This window comes from Heterodontus francisci, chromosome 15 (genome assembly GCF_036365525.1).
Source record: "Heterodontus francisci isolate sHetFra1 chromosome 15, sHetFra1.hap1, whole genome shotgun sequence".
NCBI lineage: Eukaryota > Metazoa > Chordata > Chondrichthyes > Heterodontiformes > Heterodontidae > Heterodontus > Heterodontus francisci.
The window spans coordinates 12438680-12455398 of record NC_090385.1 but is presented as its reverse complement, the minus strand read 5'-3'; the positions used below and the strand labels follow the sequence as shown (position 1 = coordinate 12455398).

General features: G+C 42.2%; 1 protein-coding gene across 4 annotated transcripts in view; it reads right to left on the bottom strand.

Moving 5' to 3' along the window:
- The window catches only part of aff2 (AF4/FMR2 family, member 2), a 455862-nt gene that overhangs the window by 160298 nt on the left and 278845 nt on the right, over positions 1 to 16719 (bottom strand). For all 4 annotated transcript variants that reach the window (XM_068047115.1, XM_068047112.1, XM_068047113.1 and 1 more), the window contains one exon: positions 1424 to 1510. In XM_068047115.1, the coding sequence (XP_067903216.1) occupies positions 1424 to 1510 (87 nt within the window). The remainder of the gene's footprint in view (positions 1 to 1423; positions 1511 to 16719) is intronic.

Here is a 16719-nt window from a genome sequence, read left to right as displayed (position 1 = left end):
TTTCAGTTTGAAAAGAACCTATCTATACACAGCTTTAACTTCAGAAGAATTCTTCCAACAGGTCAGTGGGACATTTTATTTTCTCTTTGGTTTCTCAAAGCAATATTATCAAGCTCTTCCCGGTTAATGAAGTGATACACATTGACTGAGACTGTCAGTCTACATCACACGCTTAGGTTCTGGAACAACAAAAAAATTGCATTTATATAGCATCTTTAATGTAGCAAAACATCCCAAAGCGCTTCAGAGCAATGGTATCAGACATAGTTTGACACCGAGCTTAAAGTAGATTTTAAGGAGTGTGTAAAAGGAGGTGAGAAGGGTAGAGAGCAGGAAATGTTGAGGGGAATTCCAGAGCTTATGGTCTATATGACTGTAGGCATGGCAAAGGAAATGGGGAATGCACAAGGGGCCAGAATTGAAGGAGTGCAGAGATCTTGCAGGGTTCTAGGGCTGGAATAGACTACAGTGGTAGAGTCAGGAGAGACCATTGAGGGATTTGAAAACAAGGATGAGAGTTTTAAAATTGAGGTGTTGAACCATGACTCATTGAGCTGAACCGATACTCTCGCACTAAAATACAAATTTGAAAAAAAAAGTGGGATGAAGGTCTATTTCACAAATCTTGAGGGTCTTACTAGTAAAGCGAGTTGTTCAGTCAATCTGTAACACTCTACTAACTGGCAATGATGTGGTACTACTGTACCGCATTCACGTAATTTTCAGATGTTGGGAAAAGTCTTCAAAGTGTCTTACTGAATGTGAGCATCGTGGAAATGGGTGTGGCAGTCAGCGTGCCTAATTTGCAATGCTCATGACTTTTTTTGTTCAGTCATTAAGAAGAATGGCTAAAAGATCAGATGCACAGTGAGTGGGGTGATCTCTATGCCCAAATCTCAGATCTACACTTCTGTCAAGCAACACTGTGTTCTGGGATCAGAGTCTTCCAAAATTTACCCTAAAGTGACATATAGAACCAGATAGTCCATTTCACACAGAAATACCTCTGATGTGTTAACAGCTTCATTCTTCTGTAAGTCCTATCTCTGAAACCTCCTATTAGAAAGATATCCTGATAGGGTGGGATGAAGTGGGATGCGAAGAGGCTTGTGTGGAACAGACACACCAGCATGATCAGTAGGGCCGAATGGCCTGTTTCTGTAAATACTGTGCAATTCTTTGAATTCCTTTGGTGCACATTGTGTAGCTACTCCTCAATACTAAAAAGATTCAAAACAAGGATTCTAAATGGAAGACACTGGTTTTCATATAAAACCTCCATATTGTAGCCTGCTGTGAAGCTAGAACTACATTTTTTTCAATTTTAAAACCTAGGTACTGTCAAAAGGCATTTTCTTTTAAACATTTCCCACTCCTGGTAAAGTCTGTTAGATTAAGTTTGGCTTCGGTAACAGGTCCCTACCTTGCTTGGAATTGGGAACTTGGTTGGTTCAGCCTTGCCAGGTGTGTGTATGGCTGTTAGGGGAGGAGGCCACGAATGTGTCATCTCCTGCATCAAATAAAAAAAACAATTTCACAAATCAATTTGTGACCCATTTCACAGTGTGTCAACCACGTATTATTGTACCATTAAAACAGTCTCCAGTAAACATCTCACTGCTCAAAGCACCCTTACAATATTAATGTGAGGACATGAATTGAAATGCAAAACCAAACCTTACCATTAAATTTTTGCTATTTGCACTGTGTTCATTTTGTATGTATGAAGTACTAGTGATAAGTTATTCCTTCTTGCAGTTGTAACTTCTTTTACTTCAAAAGTACAGCAATTAAAAAAGAGAAATTTAACTAAAAGCTATATCCCATTTCTTCTAAATGTGCTGATGATATGGGACACTAAGCTGTCACAGGCACTTTGCATAAATGAGATACTCTCTACTCAATGCTCCATTAGATGTGTGGGCGAGAACTGCACAGTCCTCTGCTGTGTGTAGCTGCAGGCTAATGATATACGGTCTCCAGAATCCAAAATCGCTTTGTTCTTATAAGACAGTTTCTACTGAGCTCTGTCACAGCCTTTGTTTAGTGTTATTAAACATGTTTCCGACTATTCGATCAACTCACCTAACACCTAAGAAAGCCTGGCTTTAAAGGCACTGCATTTCTATGCTAAGCTCTGCATTGGTAAGATTGAACGATTTGGCAGGTACAGTGCAGACAACATAATGGTGATTGCTAGCCTAATGGCTTCAGTCTAATATCAAATCCAACTGTGTGAAGATAAATAAAGAACTGGCTATGAACTTAGACTAGCTGAATTTCTCTCAGCATTTTCCAATGTTTTTCTGCTTCCAGTTTGAAAAGCGTCGTGATACACAAAGCAACTCAACAAATACTGCAGTTAGTGCAGTATTCATGTATTGGAATGTCAAGCCACTTAGGTGTCGTAAGTGGTCTCTAGTCTCCAGTTTGGTTATTCGCCTACTGGTGTCTTGATCACAGTGCAGCTGTGCAACCAGGTGAAGAGCAGACGTGAGACACGCCTGCCATACTTGCAACTGTCAATTTGACTCAGTTGCCTCTGAGTAAATTTTGTGAGATCAAGGCCCATCCATGTCCTGAGCACACAACCTAGGCTGATTCTTCCGTGCAGTACTAAGGAAAGGCTGCTTTGTTGGACGCGCCATCTTTCAGGTGAGATACTAAATGTAGGCCCCTGTTCTGGTGGCTGTTAAAGATCCCATGGAATAACGTGAAACAGAGCAAGAGAGTACTCTGGCCAACATTTCTCTCTTAACCAATGGCACCAAAATGGATTCATTGGGTCTTTATTTTATTTCCTGTTGGTGGGATCTTGCTGGCTACCAATTGGTTGCTTTGTTTGTCCACAAAACACAAGTGACCACACTCCCCCAAATAACGTCTTGGCTGTAATGCATTTTTGGGACATCCTGTGGGTGCGGAGCATGTTATACAAATTAAAGTCTTACTGACTCAATTTATCTTCTCCTTGGTCCTCCTGACCATCCAGTTCAGAGGGGGAAAGGCCGGAAATCCATTTACTTGGTTACTCTCTTACATCAGGTGACTAATGCCACTAAGATTGATGCTAAAAGTTAATGGAGTTATTTTTTTCAGTCCTGGAAACTCACTGACCAGAGTTGGTAAAATCGCAGAGAATCACAGTCAGTCAGCAAATTTTAAAATCCTATTTAAAAATGAATCAGGTTATACATACCAACAACTTAATGGAAAATAGCCAACTCAAAGATAAATCCTTGCCTACGTATTAGTAGCTTAGGATTCAGTTGTTTCTTTCTCTTCATGCCAAAACATTCCCTTGTGGACTAAAATCTACAATAAACACACACCCTCTCATCCATAACTGTCTCATTCAAAAGATAACCAAACTAGGCTGAACACAATGCTGTTCTCAAAGCAGTGGCATAAATCACAGCAGGCCTGTGAAGGGGTTAAACAAAGAGCCTTTACGATTGAAGGAAAACAGGCTTGCTTAAAAACCCAGCCCAGGGGAAACAATGACAGTGACCAAAGTGGGCGACCACACTCCATCTTTCACTGAGGAAACAGTCACAGTACTGTATATCACTGAAGGTCAAACTGGATCACTGGAACATACATTTCAATCTCCCGGCTCTACTTTGGAATATTTATAAGCCACACCACAGTGAATAAGCTTGAAGTCATTCAATTTTTTTAAATTTTATTTCTAAAATATACTTTATTCATAAAAATCTGGAAAAAATACATGACCAAACAGTTTCAAACAGCACCAAGTCAAAAAATACAAACAGTGCAAGGGCGGTCCGTTTCCTTCTATACAATCATGAGTTGCCTCACAACCCTTCCATTTCATTGTCGTGCCAGATACATTTTTACATTTTACAGCAAATGAAAATTTTCCCGATACAGTTCGAGGGGTTTCCCATGGATCCAGCCCCTCAGTTCAGCTTGGTGGGGGGACCTTACACTGTGGTCTTTCCCCATTGAGCCTTACTGTAACAAATCTGACAGTTTCCTTTATAGTGGCATAGGGAGGTTAATTTTTGCTCTGTAATCACCATTTGGTGATATCAATCACCTGAACGGTGTAAGGTTGCATTATCAGCATTGTAAAGTTTATCTCATGACTCCAGTGATTTGGTTCAGTATCATCGCCAAACGGCATGAATCTCTCTCCCACTCAATGCGATCTTAAGCGCACCACACTTCTTGGACATGCTATCTCTCCATTCCATCACACACTTGTCGCCCTCCTTTCTTGACATTCCAGCATAGGGGTCGGCAACGTTTTTTTAACCTGACGAGCCTTTTAAAAAAACTTTGAATACATCTATTGGGAGCTGCAAGATGAAAATTTGGCATTTCTAAACCAAATACATGGTTAATTGCCAAGTGTCTCTGGTAGAATGCATAAATTATATATATATAATAAATAAAATACATGTGTTGAATTTATGCATCAATCGGAAAAAATCAAAATTAAAACAGAACTAACTCTGAATTATTGTATTTTTTGACTTTATTGTGTCCTTTTTTGATCTTTTTCTTCGTATCTCCAGGATATGCATGTTCAGGTTTTGTGCGTCAATTTGCATGAATTATGTATAAGCATTTTCGAAAAGAAAATGTAAAAATAGCGAACCATATTAATTTAATGGAAAACAGCATGTTTCCACTTTGAATAAAAAAAGTAATAAGAAATATACATATAAAACTGAAAGAATGCTTTTTGTCTGTGTCTTTATCACAGATCTTGTGATAAACGGATTTTTTTAGCATAATTTTGTCAGTAAAGTCATCTTTAAAACAAACTTTAACTTAAGATGCATAGAATTAAGACAATTTTTTCGACTATTGATTCTTATGATAAAAATGCAGCTTCGAATTGCACATTCAGAATACATTATCTTCTCAGCTATATTAGAAGCAATAATGATCACAGCTATAAAACCTGTTCCTCGACCCAAAGGCACTATCTATCTATAACCATGGTGTAACTATACCACTCAAACAGGTTTATTTAGAGCACCATGATGTTTTTCATTAAAATAATCATTTGAAACCGCAAAGTGTAGCATAATGTTTAACCTTTTATCCCTACAATAAAAACTCGGCTCTTACTTTTCTTGACTTAATTTTTTTAAGCTTTTTTCATGTTAATGTGATCCAACTGGAAAAGGTTGGGAACCACTAGTGAGATGTTAATAAGCTGCATTGGGCTCCGGAGCCACAGGTTGCTGACCCCTGATGTAAAAGATCATATGTATATATTATAAAGTCGTGGCACACCAACAGTTCAGTTTGCACATAATTGGGCATAGTTGTTGGTGCACGCTCAAAAACACAATTTGTGTACGCTCAGGAACACACTTTGTGCATGCTCAGGTAGATCTCGTCTTTGTGCGATACTGTAAACAATAACGAGTCAGCAGCCTGTTTGGCATCTCTCCCAATGTTCACTTCTATTACCCACGGGCTGGCGACTCATTAGCACACTTTTTACACAGTCTCACAAAGTCAAGATTTACCCCACTTTGTGTGTGCTCAGGAACACAGTTTATGTGCATCCAAGAATGCACTTCATCTGTGCATGTAGCACGTCACATGCGTATGCCTGTGTTGTGAATAATGGCCAAAAGACAAAGTAAATTGAAAATAAAAGGAATTGCTCAGTTTATGGCAAGTCTCCCCTTAATCCAACTCCACAAGTTTGACTGAGCCTGGATCGGGTTGAACTTTAATACAAAATCATTTTAAGGAGAAAATAAGAAAAACTATTTTTCTATGCCTGACCATTTGCCATAAAGCACATTAGATATGAAACAATTTCAAAAGTACCAGATGATGAATGGTTTGTCCTTTCTCCTCTCGGGCCAGGAAGGAATAACAAGCCATTTATTTACAGTAGTTTATCAAGGGTCACATACAAGGGAGGAGAAGTTTTCCAAGGACCACCCAGTGGGACCAGGATTACGTGCACACTGCTAACTGGCCTCAATCAGCCTTCAGTCTCATTTTTTTTACACTAGAGTCGCTGAACAGGGATGTTTACTGGTTTGGACATAATTCAGCAGAATACTGCTGCATGAACAGAAGATTCAACATCTGGTTGGACATCATTATTAGGTCTACAATATGGGTGGTGCTCCATGCTATAATAGTGCATAATAATATTCATATACTATTCATGTATGCATTGGTTCTGGTCAACAACAGCAATCTTCATTTATATAGCACCTTTACCATAGTAAAATATCCCAAGGGGCTTTGCAGGAGCACTATCAAATAAAATTTGGCACCGAGCCACACAAGGCGATATTAGGGAAGATGACCAAAACTTGGTTAAAAAGATAGTTTTTAAGGAGCGTCTTCAAGGAGGAAAGAGGGATAGAGACTGGGAGGTTTAAGGAAGGGGTTTCCAGAGATTTGAAAACACAGATGAGAATTTTAAAATTGAGTGCTGTCAGACTGGGAGCTAATGTAGCTCTGCGAGCACAGGGAAGATGGGTGAATGGAACTCGGTCTGAGTTAGGATACCTCCCAGACATCACCTGTCAGCCCATCTGCTGCTGGAACACTCATCCACACTTTTGATATCTCCGGACTTGATTATTCCAACGCTCTCCTGGCTGATCTCCCACCTTCCTTCTGCGCTCCTCCAGCTTTGCTGCTGCTATTACATTTAAATAAATGTTTCTCTAACCCTGCATCCTTACAGGCTTTGACTTCAGCTGACTCTGTTAGCTCTGCTCTTTCACTGCTATTATTATCCTTCAAAATGTAATCCAGACATTATTGGCTCTCACTTTAGGCCAGACTCCTGGCTTTCTATTTAAATGTGTACAAATGCAGGATCCTAAAGGCGCTATATAAATGAAAGTCTTTCGTCGTTATATCTTACTAAGGTACTGGGGGTTATTTATCAATGGATTATGCAAATCACACCTTAGCGTATGGAAATTATACGAACTAGAACATATACTTTTCCTATAATTCAAAAATTGTAAATCATGTCTTTGCACAACCAAAACTACACTGCGATTAGAAATAACAAATGAATTATGCTAATTACTCCTAATTTAAAATGCAAATTGAATTTATTACAAAATAGATTTCTGCTCTTTGAACATCTGTATGGCTTGATTTCATTAATAAAAAAATTGGCAGTTTACAGTTAAGGCCATTTAGCCTAACCCTGGAGAAGCGTTACTACACTTTATTTAAAAGACTAGCTGAGGTCCCAGGGTGTTAATCACAAGTATTCTGGGCACTGCAGCACAGTTGTGATGCACCCTTTAACACCAGTGTTGAGGTAGCCTTGGAGGTAAGGGGGAGAGGTGGTCAAAACAAACACATTCTCCAGTTAATTAAAATCTAATTGCTGTCAGAGGTTTCTCACACTGGTCTGCAGAACCATAACTATTTTGAATTTTTGCTGCTTTAGGAATCAGTTTATAATCTTGAGGGCCATTAGAAGGCAGAATCCACATGCCATTTTGAAGACTAAAAAAAGGCCTGGAGTAGAAACCCATTCCATCCTGATCAGGGTGAATTCATTCTATCACACCTAATCCTAGTAGATTTCTACCACAATTGACATTGCTACAACTATCATTTATTGTTTGTTGGCTGCTCCCTGCAGCATATCATTCCGTGCTCTAAGAACAACAGAACCATAGGACTTTACAAGAGGCCAACTGGACTATCAAGGCTATGTCGGCTCTCTAGCAGGGCTAACTAATTTCACTGCCCCATGGTCTTCCCATAGTCTTTCATCTTCCTCTGCTTCGAACTTTTATCTACTGCCCCAACCATTCTTGGCAGCAAAGGGATCTTGCTCTGTGCAAATTGGCTGCAGTATTTTGTCTGCATAACTATAGTCACTACATTTCAAAAGTAAGCCATTGTACGTGGAGCACCTTAGTATGTCCTGAGGAAATGGTAAGGAGTTTTTTTTTGTTTATTATTCATTCTTGGGACGTGGCTGTTGTTGGCTTTCATTGCCTGTCCCTAGGACAAAGGACAACATTGTATGCTGGTATTTTTCTGGAGGTTCCTTGGCCCCAAGAAGCTAAATGAGGAAGCCTGGCATGGCCAAAGGCCAAAATATAACACTCTAAGGTTTACTTAATTAAAGCTTCTCTCATAGAAAGAACAAAGATTTTGTTCAGTTTTAAGGAGGGGTCGTCATGTGCGCTGAACAACAGACACAACATTGACTTGGGGGAAACATAAACTGGTACGACAGCACAAGTCATGTGACTTTATATGGCATGAGAGTGAGAGACCATTTTGTTGTGAATAAACACAGTGTGGTTTCAAGCTTAGCTGGACTCCCTCAGAATGCGGAGGATGCTTAAAGAAAGAACTTGCATTCATGTAGGACCTTTCACAACCTCAGGATATGCCGATGCGGTTCGCAGTCAATGAAGTACTTTTGAAGTGTAGTCACTGTTGTAATGTAGGAAACGCAGCAAGCTCCCACAAACAGCAATGCAATAATGGCCAGATAATCTGTTTCAGTGACGTTGGCTGAGAAATAAATATCGGCCGGGACACCAGGAGAACTCCCCTGCTCTTCTTCAAAATAGTGCTATGGAATTTTTTACTTCTACCAGAGAGGGCCAACAAAGCCTTAGTTTAAAATTGCATTAAATAAAACACCTCGCTCAGTACTTGCATTAGAGTGTCAGCCTAGATTATATGGTCAAGTCTCAGAAGTGGAAGTTAAACCCACAACCTTCTGACTCAGAAACAAGAGTGCTGCCCACTGAGCCAGACTGGCCAAGAGAGTGTGGGAAAATGGCGCACTGACACGGAACACAAAAGTCCGAGTGTATCAGGCCTGTGTCCTCAGTACCTTGCTCTACGGCAGCGAGGCCTGGACAACGTATGCCAGCCAAGAGCGACGTCTCAATTCATTCCATCTTCGCTGCCTTCGGAGAATACTTGGCATCAGGTGGCAGGACTATATCTCCAACACAGAAGTCCTTGAAGCGGCCAACACCCCCAGCTTATACACACTACTGAGTCAGCGGCGCTTGAGATGGCTTGGCCATGTGAGCCGCATGGAAGATGGCAGGATCCCCAAAGACACATTGTACAGCGAGCTCGCCACTGGTATCAGACCCACCGGCCGTCCATGTCTCCGTTATAAAGACGTCTGCAAACGTGACATGAAATCGTGTGACATTGATCACAAGTCGTGGGAGTCAGTTGCCAGCATTCGCCAGAGCTGGCGGGCAGCCATAAAGACAGGGCTAAATTGTGGCGAGTCGAAGAGACTTAGTAGTTGGCAGGAAAAAAGACAGAGGCGCAAGGGGAGAGCCAACTGTGCAACAGCCCCAACAAACAAATTTCTCTGCAGCACCTGTGGAAGAGCCTGTCACTCCAGAATTGGCCTTTATAGCCACTCCAGGTGCTGCTTCACAAACCACTGACCACCTCCAGGCGCGTATCCATTGTCTCTCGAGATAAGGAGGCCCAAAAGAAATTTGGTTTAGTATTTTACTGCTGTAAAACAGCAAGAACCTGTTGGGGCTTCTTATGTCACCACAGTTTGGTTTTCCTCAAAGAGAGTGACCTCCACTGCAACATGCCAATGAGATCAAAATGGATGGTTGGAAAGTAAAAGGTTAAAGAAAAGCAATTTCAAATTCAATTGACTTATTTACCATGTTCACATCACAAAAATTAAAAGGCTTTAAATTTAGTATTTTTTCTCCACAGATCAATTCTGAATGTAGTAAGGGCATATGCAGGATTGGCATTTACAATCACACATTCAGAAGACACTATGGGCTGGATTTTAGGAGCCCTCCCTCCCCCCGCCCAGTCCCCCGCCAATCTCGGTGGTGAGCTCAAATAATGGTGGCCCGCGCGATCTCCCATGTGGCGGCTCATTTAAATAGCCGGGGCAACCCACCCCCACCCCCCCAACCCCAATCATGTGGAGGGGGCGGGCTGTCCGTGGCCCTCAATGGTGTCAGCTGCCTGTGCGCAGGCCCTGGCGCCGTTTTTAAAGGACAGCCAGCCTTGCCAGCATATTTACAATTTTAAAGAAGTATCCACCACAAAAAGTTATCAAATAAATCTCTAACCCTGCATTTCCCCAGCCCCCAATAACAATTACATTAACTATTTGCCTTTTCCCCCAAAAACACTTACCTTTTAAATCTGACCTTTCCACCCCAGACAGCACAAAGTTTAAAGTTCATCCTTCCCATCATCCCCTACACCCATTACGTTTATTTGACCCTGCCCACCCACCGCCTCCCCCCCCCAACCCCCGCACTGAAAATCTAAACTCCTCCCTCCTCACGCCGACTTTCCCCGGACAGGGAACTGAAGGAGTGCGGCCGTCGCGCCGAAGATAGCGGCAGGCCCAGAAGATTTAAGGTAATTTGATTTAAATTTATGCATATCAGTAATTTAAATATTTAACTCCAGGTCCCGTCGCCCAGCGGCGGGGGGGAGGGGACTGCCACAGAGCCTCGCCGCTGCAGGGAAGATTGGACTGGGCCCTCTCAGCGTCAGCCTCTGTGGCGGACCACTGCTGGAACCATCTTCCAGCAGCGCGCCCCCCACTACCCCGGCTAGGGAGCCCTACTCGTGAGCTTGATAAAATCCAGCCCTATGTAATGCCTCCCTCCTTCTGTCTCATTGCTCACTGCGTAAGTGCGGCACTTTTCATCATTTGGAAGAGAAATTGCTCACTCAACGACAGATGCTATATGGAGAAAGAAAGAATGAACGAACCTGCATTTATATAGCGCCTTTTACATCCTCAGGATGTCCCAAAGTTTAACACAGCCAAAGAAGTCCTTTTGAAATGCAGTCGCTGTTGTCATGTAGGAAATGCAGCGGCCAATTTGGTCACAGCAAGGTCTCACAAACATCAATGTGATAAATTCTAAATAATCTGTTTTTAGGCATTGGTTGAGGGATAAATAACATAAGAAGAGAAGAAACAGCAGCTAGAGAAGGCCATTTGGCCCTTCAAGCCTGCTCTGACATTCAATTAGATCATGGCTGATCATCTACCTCAACTTCACCCTCTCACTATCTCTGTATCTCTTAATTCCCTTCGTATCCAAAAATCTCTCGATCTCTGACTTGAATGCACTCAATGACTGAGCATCCACAGCTCTCTGGGGTATAGAATTCCAAAGATTCACAAGCCTTTGAGTGAAGGAATTTCTACTCATTTCGGTCCTAAATGGCTGGCCCCTTATTCTGAGACTGTGACTCTGTGTTCTAGATTCCCCAACCAGGGGAAACATCTTTTCAGCATCTACCTTGTCGAGCTCCTTAGGAATTTTATCTGTTTCAATGAGATCACCTCTCATTCTTTTAAACTCGAGGGAATATAGGCCTAGTCTACTCAATCTCTCCTCATAGGACATCCCCCTCATCCCAAGAAACAGTCTATTGAAATTCCAAAAGCAACATACTGCGGATGCTGGAAATCTGAAATAAAAACAGGAAATGCTGGAAAACTCAGCAGGTCTGGCAGCATCTATTTATTTATTTTTTTATTTTATTTAGAGATACAGCACTGAAACAGGCCCTTCGGCCCACCGAGTCTGTGCCGACCAACAACCACCCATTTATACTAACCCTACAGTAATCCCATATTCCCTATCACCTCCCTACACTAGGGGCAATTTACAATGGCCAATTTACCTATCACCTGCAAGTCTTTTGGATGTGGGAGGAAACCGGAGCACCCGGCGAAAACCCACGCAGACAGAGGGAGAACTTGCAAACTCCGCACAGGCAGTACCCGGAATCGAACCCGGGTCCCTGGAGCTGTGAGGCTGCGGTGCTAACCACTGCGCCACTGTGCCACCCAGAGAGAGAAACAGAAGTCAACATTTCAGGTCAATGACCTTTCATCAGTTCTGATGAAAAGTCACCAATCTAGTGAACCTTTGCTGCACTAGAGCAAGCATGATCTTCCTTAGGTAAGGAGACCAAATTGCACACAGTACTCCAGATGTGCCCTCACCAATGCCCTCTACAACACACCCCCTCCAATTCTAGCATCTTGTGCATCCCTTATTTTCTTCACTCCACCATTTCACTGCGTAGAATGGTCAGAGACCGGAGATCATTTCATAGAGTCATAGCGTTTTACAGCACAGAAACAGGCCCTTCGGCCATCGTGTCTGTGCCGGCCATCAAGCACCTATCTATTCTAATCCCTTTTTCCAGCACTTGGCCCATAGCCTTGTATGCTATGGAGTTTCAAGTGCTCATCTAGATACTTCTTAAATGTTGTGAGGGTTCCTGCCTCTACCAACTCTTCAGGTAGTGTGTTCCAGATTCCAACCACCCTCTGGGTGAAAAAAAATTATTCCTCAAATCCCCTCTAAGCCTCCTGCCCCTTACCTAAAAGCTATGTCCTCTGGTTATTGACACCTCCGCTAAGGGAAAAATTTCTTCCTATCTATCCTATCTATGCCCCTCATAATTTTGTATACCTCTATCAGGTCTGCTCTCAGCCTTCTCTGCTCTAAGGAAAACAGCCCTAGCCTATCCAGTCTCTCTTCATAGCTGAAATGCTCCAGTCCAGGCAACATCCTGGTGAACCTCCTCTGTACCCTCTCCAGTGCAATCACAGTGTGTAATGAAATCTCGAGGAATATGTCCAGCCAGAGTTGCTAACCTTACCTTCTGCCCTCCCTTCCCAATCCTTGCTCCCCCAACACTTCCCCAACCCAGCACACAGCCAGTGTACAGGTCACATTGCTCCATGTCAGAGCCCTGTCAGAAACTTGCCAATACTCACCTCGTCAATGCAGGTGCCTTTGAATATCAGTCGAGGAAGATCCAAATACACAAGCTATGGGACTCGGGGGCCTGTAACCCTCCCACACCATTCTGAACTGTTTTGTTAAAAATCTGGCAACAAGTCTCAGTCTGCATATCTTTCTAGTTTCAGTTTGGCTGGATTCCAGTTGGGCTGTAAGAACCCTATGCTACATTAAGCAGCGACGGGGTAGGGGAGATGACATTGTGGGGGGTGGTGTGCTTAGGGTGGTAGATAGAAATCAGGCAACCTGAATATGTATCTGATAGGATTCAGCACCGCTTTTTGCAAAGGTATGAGAGATGTGACTCTAAGTAGTTATGGACTTCAAAAAAGCTAACAGCTGGAGTGGTTAACACATCTGCAGTGTTGTGCTTTCAAAGTGCTGTTTTTTTTATCGCTCTTTAGCTCAGAGTTGTCACGACAAGAACATGCTGTTCATTGCTTGAAAAAACAATCTGCTTTTCTCAGTGATGTCCTTGTGTTTTCTCCAGCTGGCTCCTGCAAGTCTGCACCGACACAAGACTGGCTCTCAGAGCCGGAAGCATTGTAACGAGTATGAAATTCCATGAAAGCAACCCGATTCCAGTCAGGAATTTCTGAGGTACCCAACAGCATGTGTTATCTGGCTTACAAAAAAAATCAACACAGCAGGAATGAAGGCTAATTAATACGACTGTGACATGTTCCCAAAGCCCCGAGCATCTCCCTCCCATGTCCTGTGTAATTGCTTCAACAAAAAAAAGCACAGGCGCTGTTCATAAAATGCTTAAGATATATAAATATTGTGTGTATGTATATATATATATATAGGATTCATTCATTTAGGCAGAGATGTTAGTCATTCCTGCTGACTAAATGCCGCGTTGCTTGGATACAGTTATTTTACATCACCTCTTCCCACAGCTGTCTACACGACTGTCAGGTCTGCATGATTGACTGCCAGTGGACACGTTACCCGGTTTCCAATGACGTCTGTATAATCATTTGAAATGCACAACATGTACACCCACACTGCTAATGCTTTATGCCTGCACCAAAAAGCAATCGCCAATACAGCACCTGAGGTATTTTCAACCTGATGTTAATGTAACGTTCAGAATGAGTTGAGTCATGAAGAGCAGATTGAGAAGGGCCTGCTTTTCAGTTTTGAAGTACCTAGGGATTTTTACAATTATTAAGGCTTGAAAATAGCACTATTTGGCACAGACTTCATAGGCTTAATATTCCAAATAAGTGTCTTTCATTCTTATGAACTTGCCTTGTATAATTCATCTGACTTATTCTTTCCATATTATATTCAAAGTGCGCCACAATCCTTGATGTCTTTATATTCAATATGAAATGACCGACACTCTCACTTTATCACAAGTATATCCAAAGGCAGTGTGTGGAGGTGATATTCATCAGAGGAAAGGAAGTGCTGTACAGCAGTGAGTGATCTTTCCTTTCGCCCTTCATGCATATACCACGGGGCATCAATTACAGATGCCCTTAAGGATGTTTAGAGCTCCTGCTCTGCTCCCCATTCCTATCTCCCGATCTCAAAGGTCCTGCAATAGGCTTCAACTAGAGGTCCAACTACCCAAAGGCTGAGATCTATAAGCTGTGTAATTACAACCTGCAATAATTTCAGATAAATTTGACTACACATGATGGTTTCCCAGATTCTCTCTAAGACCATGAAACTTCCTTGGCAGAATGACCATAAAACTGTACCTAAAGGGTATCTGCCAAGTATTTGAAGTATTTCATTCCCCATTTTGAACATTTGTCATCTAAGATGATGACCCAAACTATGCTCTTTATTAGGCATGAACAGTTGGTTCCATAGTCCACAAAGTCCTGCAAAATCTGCATAATTACGGAGTGCATAAGCCTAGACACCACGCTCGCTGATATTACGGGACAAGTGCTTAATATGCTTGCCCATTAAAATAGCTGGTAGAGGACTGCATTCACCCACTGGTAATGTACAGTACCCATTGGCATAACTGAGGGAGTGCTGCACTGTCAGTGATGCTGACCTTTGGATAAGATGTTAAACTGAGACTCCTGTTTGCTCTCTTTGATGGGTGTCACGCTAGCCCGAGAATGAGGCACATTAATTTTGACATGAACATTGATTTAAACTGTTAGTAGAGTGAAGAAAGGACTTGTTAAACAGATCAGCCGTGGCTGGAAAAGACATTTGCATATTAACAGATGGCGATTGGAAGGACAAAGGACCATTTCCTGACACATTCAACCCACAACAGACCTTGAACCCCAGGTATTGTGTGTAAGAGGAGCATTCCAGAGACTGCTAAGATGATACAATCCAAGACGTGGTCAAACCAGTTAGTCACATGACTAACCTACTTTGCAACCTGGGTTTTTCTGAATTGTACAAACAGTTTGAACTGGGAAAGTATGTTTGGTCCTGAACTGAGATCTCTCCTGTCTGCTCCCATCTCAGTCTCACAAGTCTCTGAATCCACTGAAGACACATGAACCCCAAGAGAGAAAAATCTCCTACAGTGAACAAGGTTTAAGAATAATACTGGGCCCCAACGAAAAGCAAGATCTACCTACAATCAAGGACTCTGCAGTGAGCTCGAAGAACTGTAACAAAAACTCTTCAGATATTGCCTCAAACTTTTCCACTTTATTTTTCTTCTGCTCTTTTCTGTCTCTATTTGCAGGTGTGTATCGCATATGCATGCTAGCGTGGGTGCGTCGTATCCGTAGGCATTAACCGAATTAGAGTTTAAGTTTAATCCATTTCAACTTTTCTTCTTTAAACCTAAGAAAGCCTGTTTGTGCTGGTTTCTTTGCCTTATAATTGCAAAGCAGTGAACAAGGCTTCACTAAGGGGGAGCTAAAAACACTGTGTTTAAAATTAAACCCTGTTACAGTAAGATCAGGTGAAGGCTGAGAGGGACCCCGAGACATCTTTCTCACCTGGTCATAACCGAAATGTGGGTGCTAGCGTCCGGGATTGACCCACATACAGACAAGAAATTGGAGTGGGAAGCCAAATTGTTCCCAATCAAAAAAGAGCAAGATTTCAATACAGGTTTTCTTGTGGTTGTGTGTGATTGAGTATTAACATGTCTGCAAATGAAGCTAGTAGCTCCCTAAGCCAGGCTGAAGTAACTCGGGATAAGTTAAAAGCACTGTCTATGGAAGAGTTAAGATAAATGGCTGAGCATTTTGCGATCACTGTACATGGCAAAGCTAGGAAGTCTGAACTCCTAAGGCTAGTGGCCAACCATTTTTCTCTTGAATTTGAAGCAGAAACAGGGTTAGAAGCAGACTCCGACATGGTATTGTTAGCAGAAGCCTTGGAACAGAGGAAACTTGAATTTGAGGAACGAGAGAGGGAGAAAGAAAGGGCCTTCCAAAAGGAACGTGAAGAAAATGAAAGGCAGGAGAGGGAGAGAGAAAGAATATGTTAGAAAGATTGCAAAGAAAGAGAGCTGAAGCGGCTTGAGTTAACTAGGGGCCAACAGAGCAACCCCAGTGAAAGCATGGTCAATATGGAGGAGCGTAATTCAAGGCTGGGTACAAAATTGTTAAAACTAGCTCAACTAATTCCAAAATTCAATGAGAAAGATTTAGAAGATTTTTTGCGTCCTTTGAGAAACTGGCAAGGCAGCTAAAATGGCCAGCTGAGACGTGGTCTCTTTTACTACAAAGCAAGCTAACTGGAAAAGCCCATGAGGTTTATTCCCTGTTGCCAGATGAGAGTTCATCAAATTATCCTCAGGGCATATGAATTAGTTCCTGAAGCCTACGCCAAAAGTTAAGAACCCTCAAGAAGCAAGCTAATCAAACTTATCTGGAGTTTGAAAGAAGTAAGCAGCTGGCTTTTGACCAGTGGCTGAGGTACAGCTCAGCTATCAGAATTTCAGAGAAGTAATTCTGTTAGAGGAATT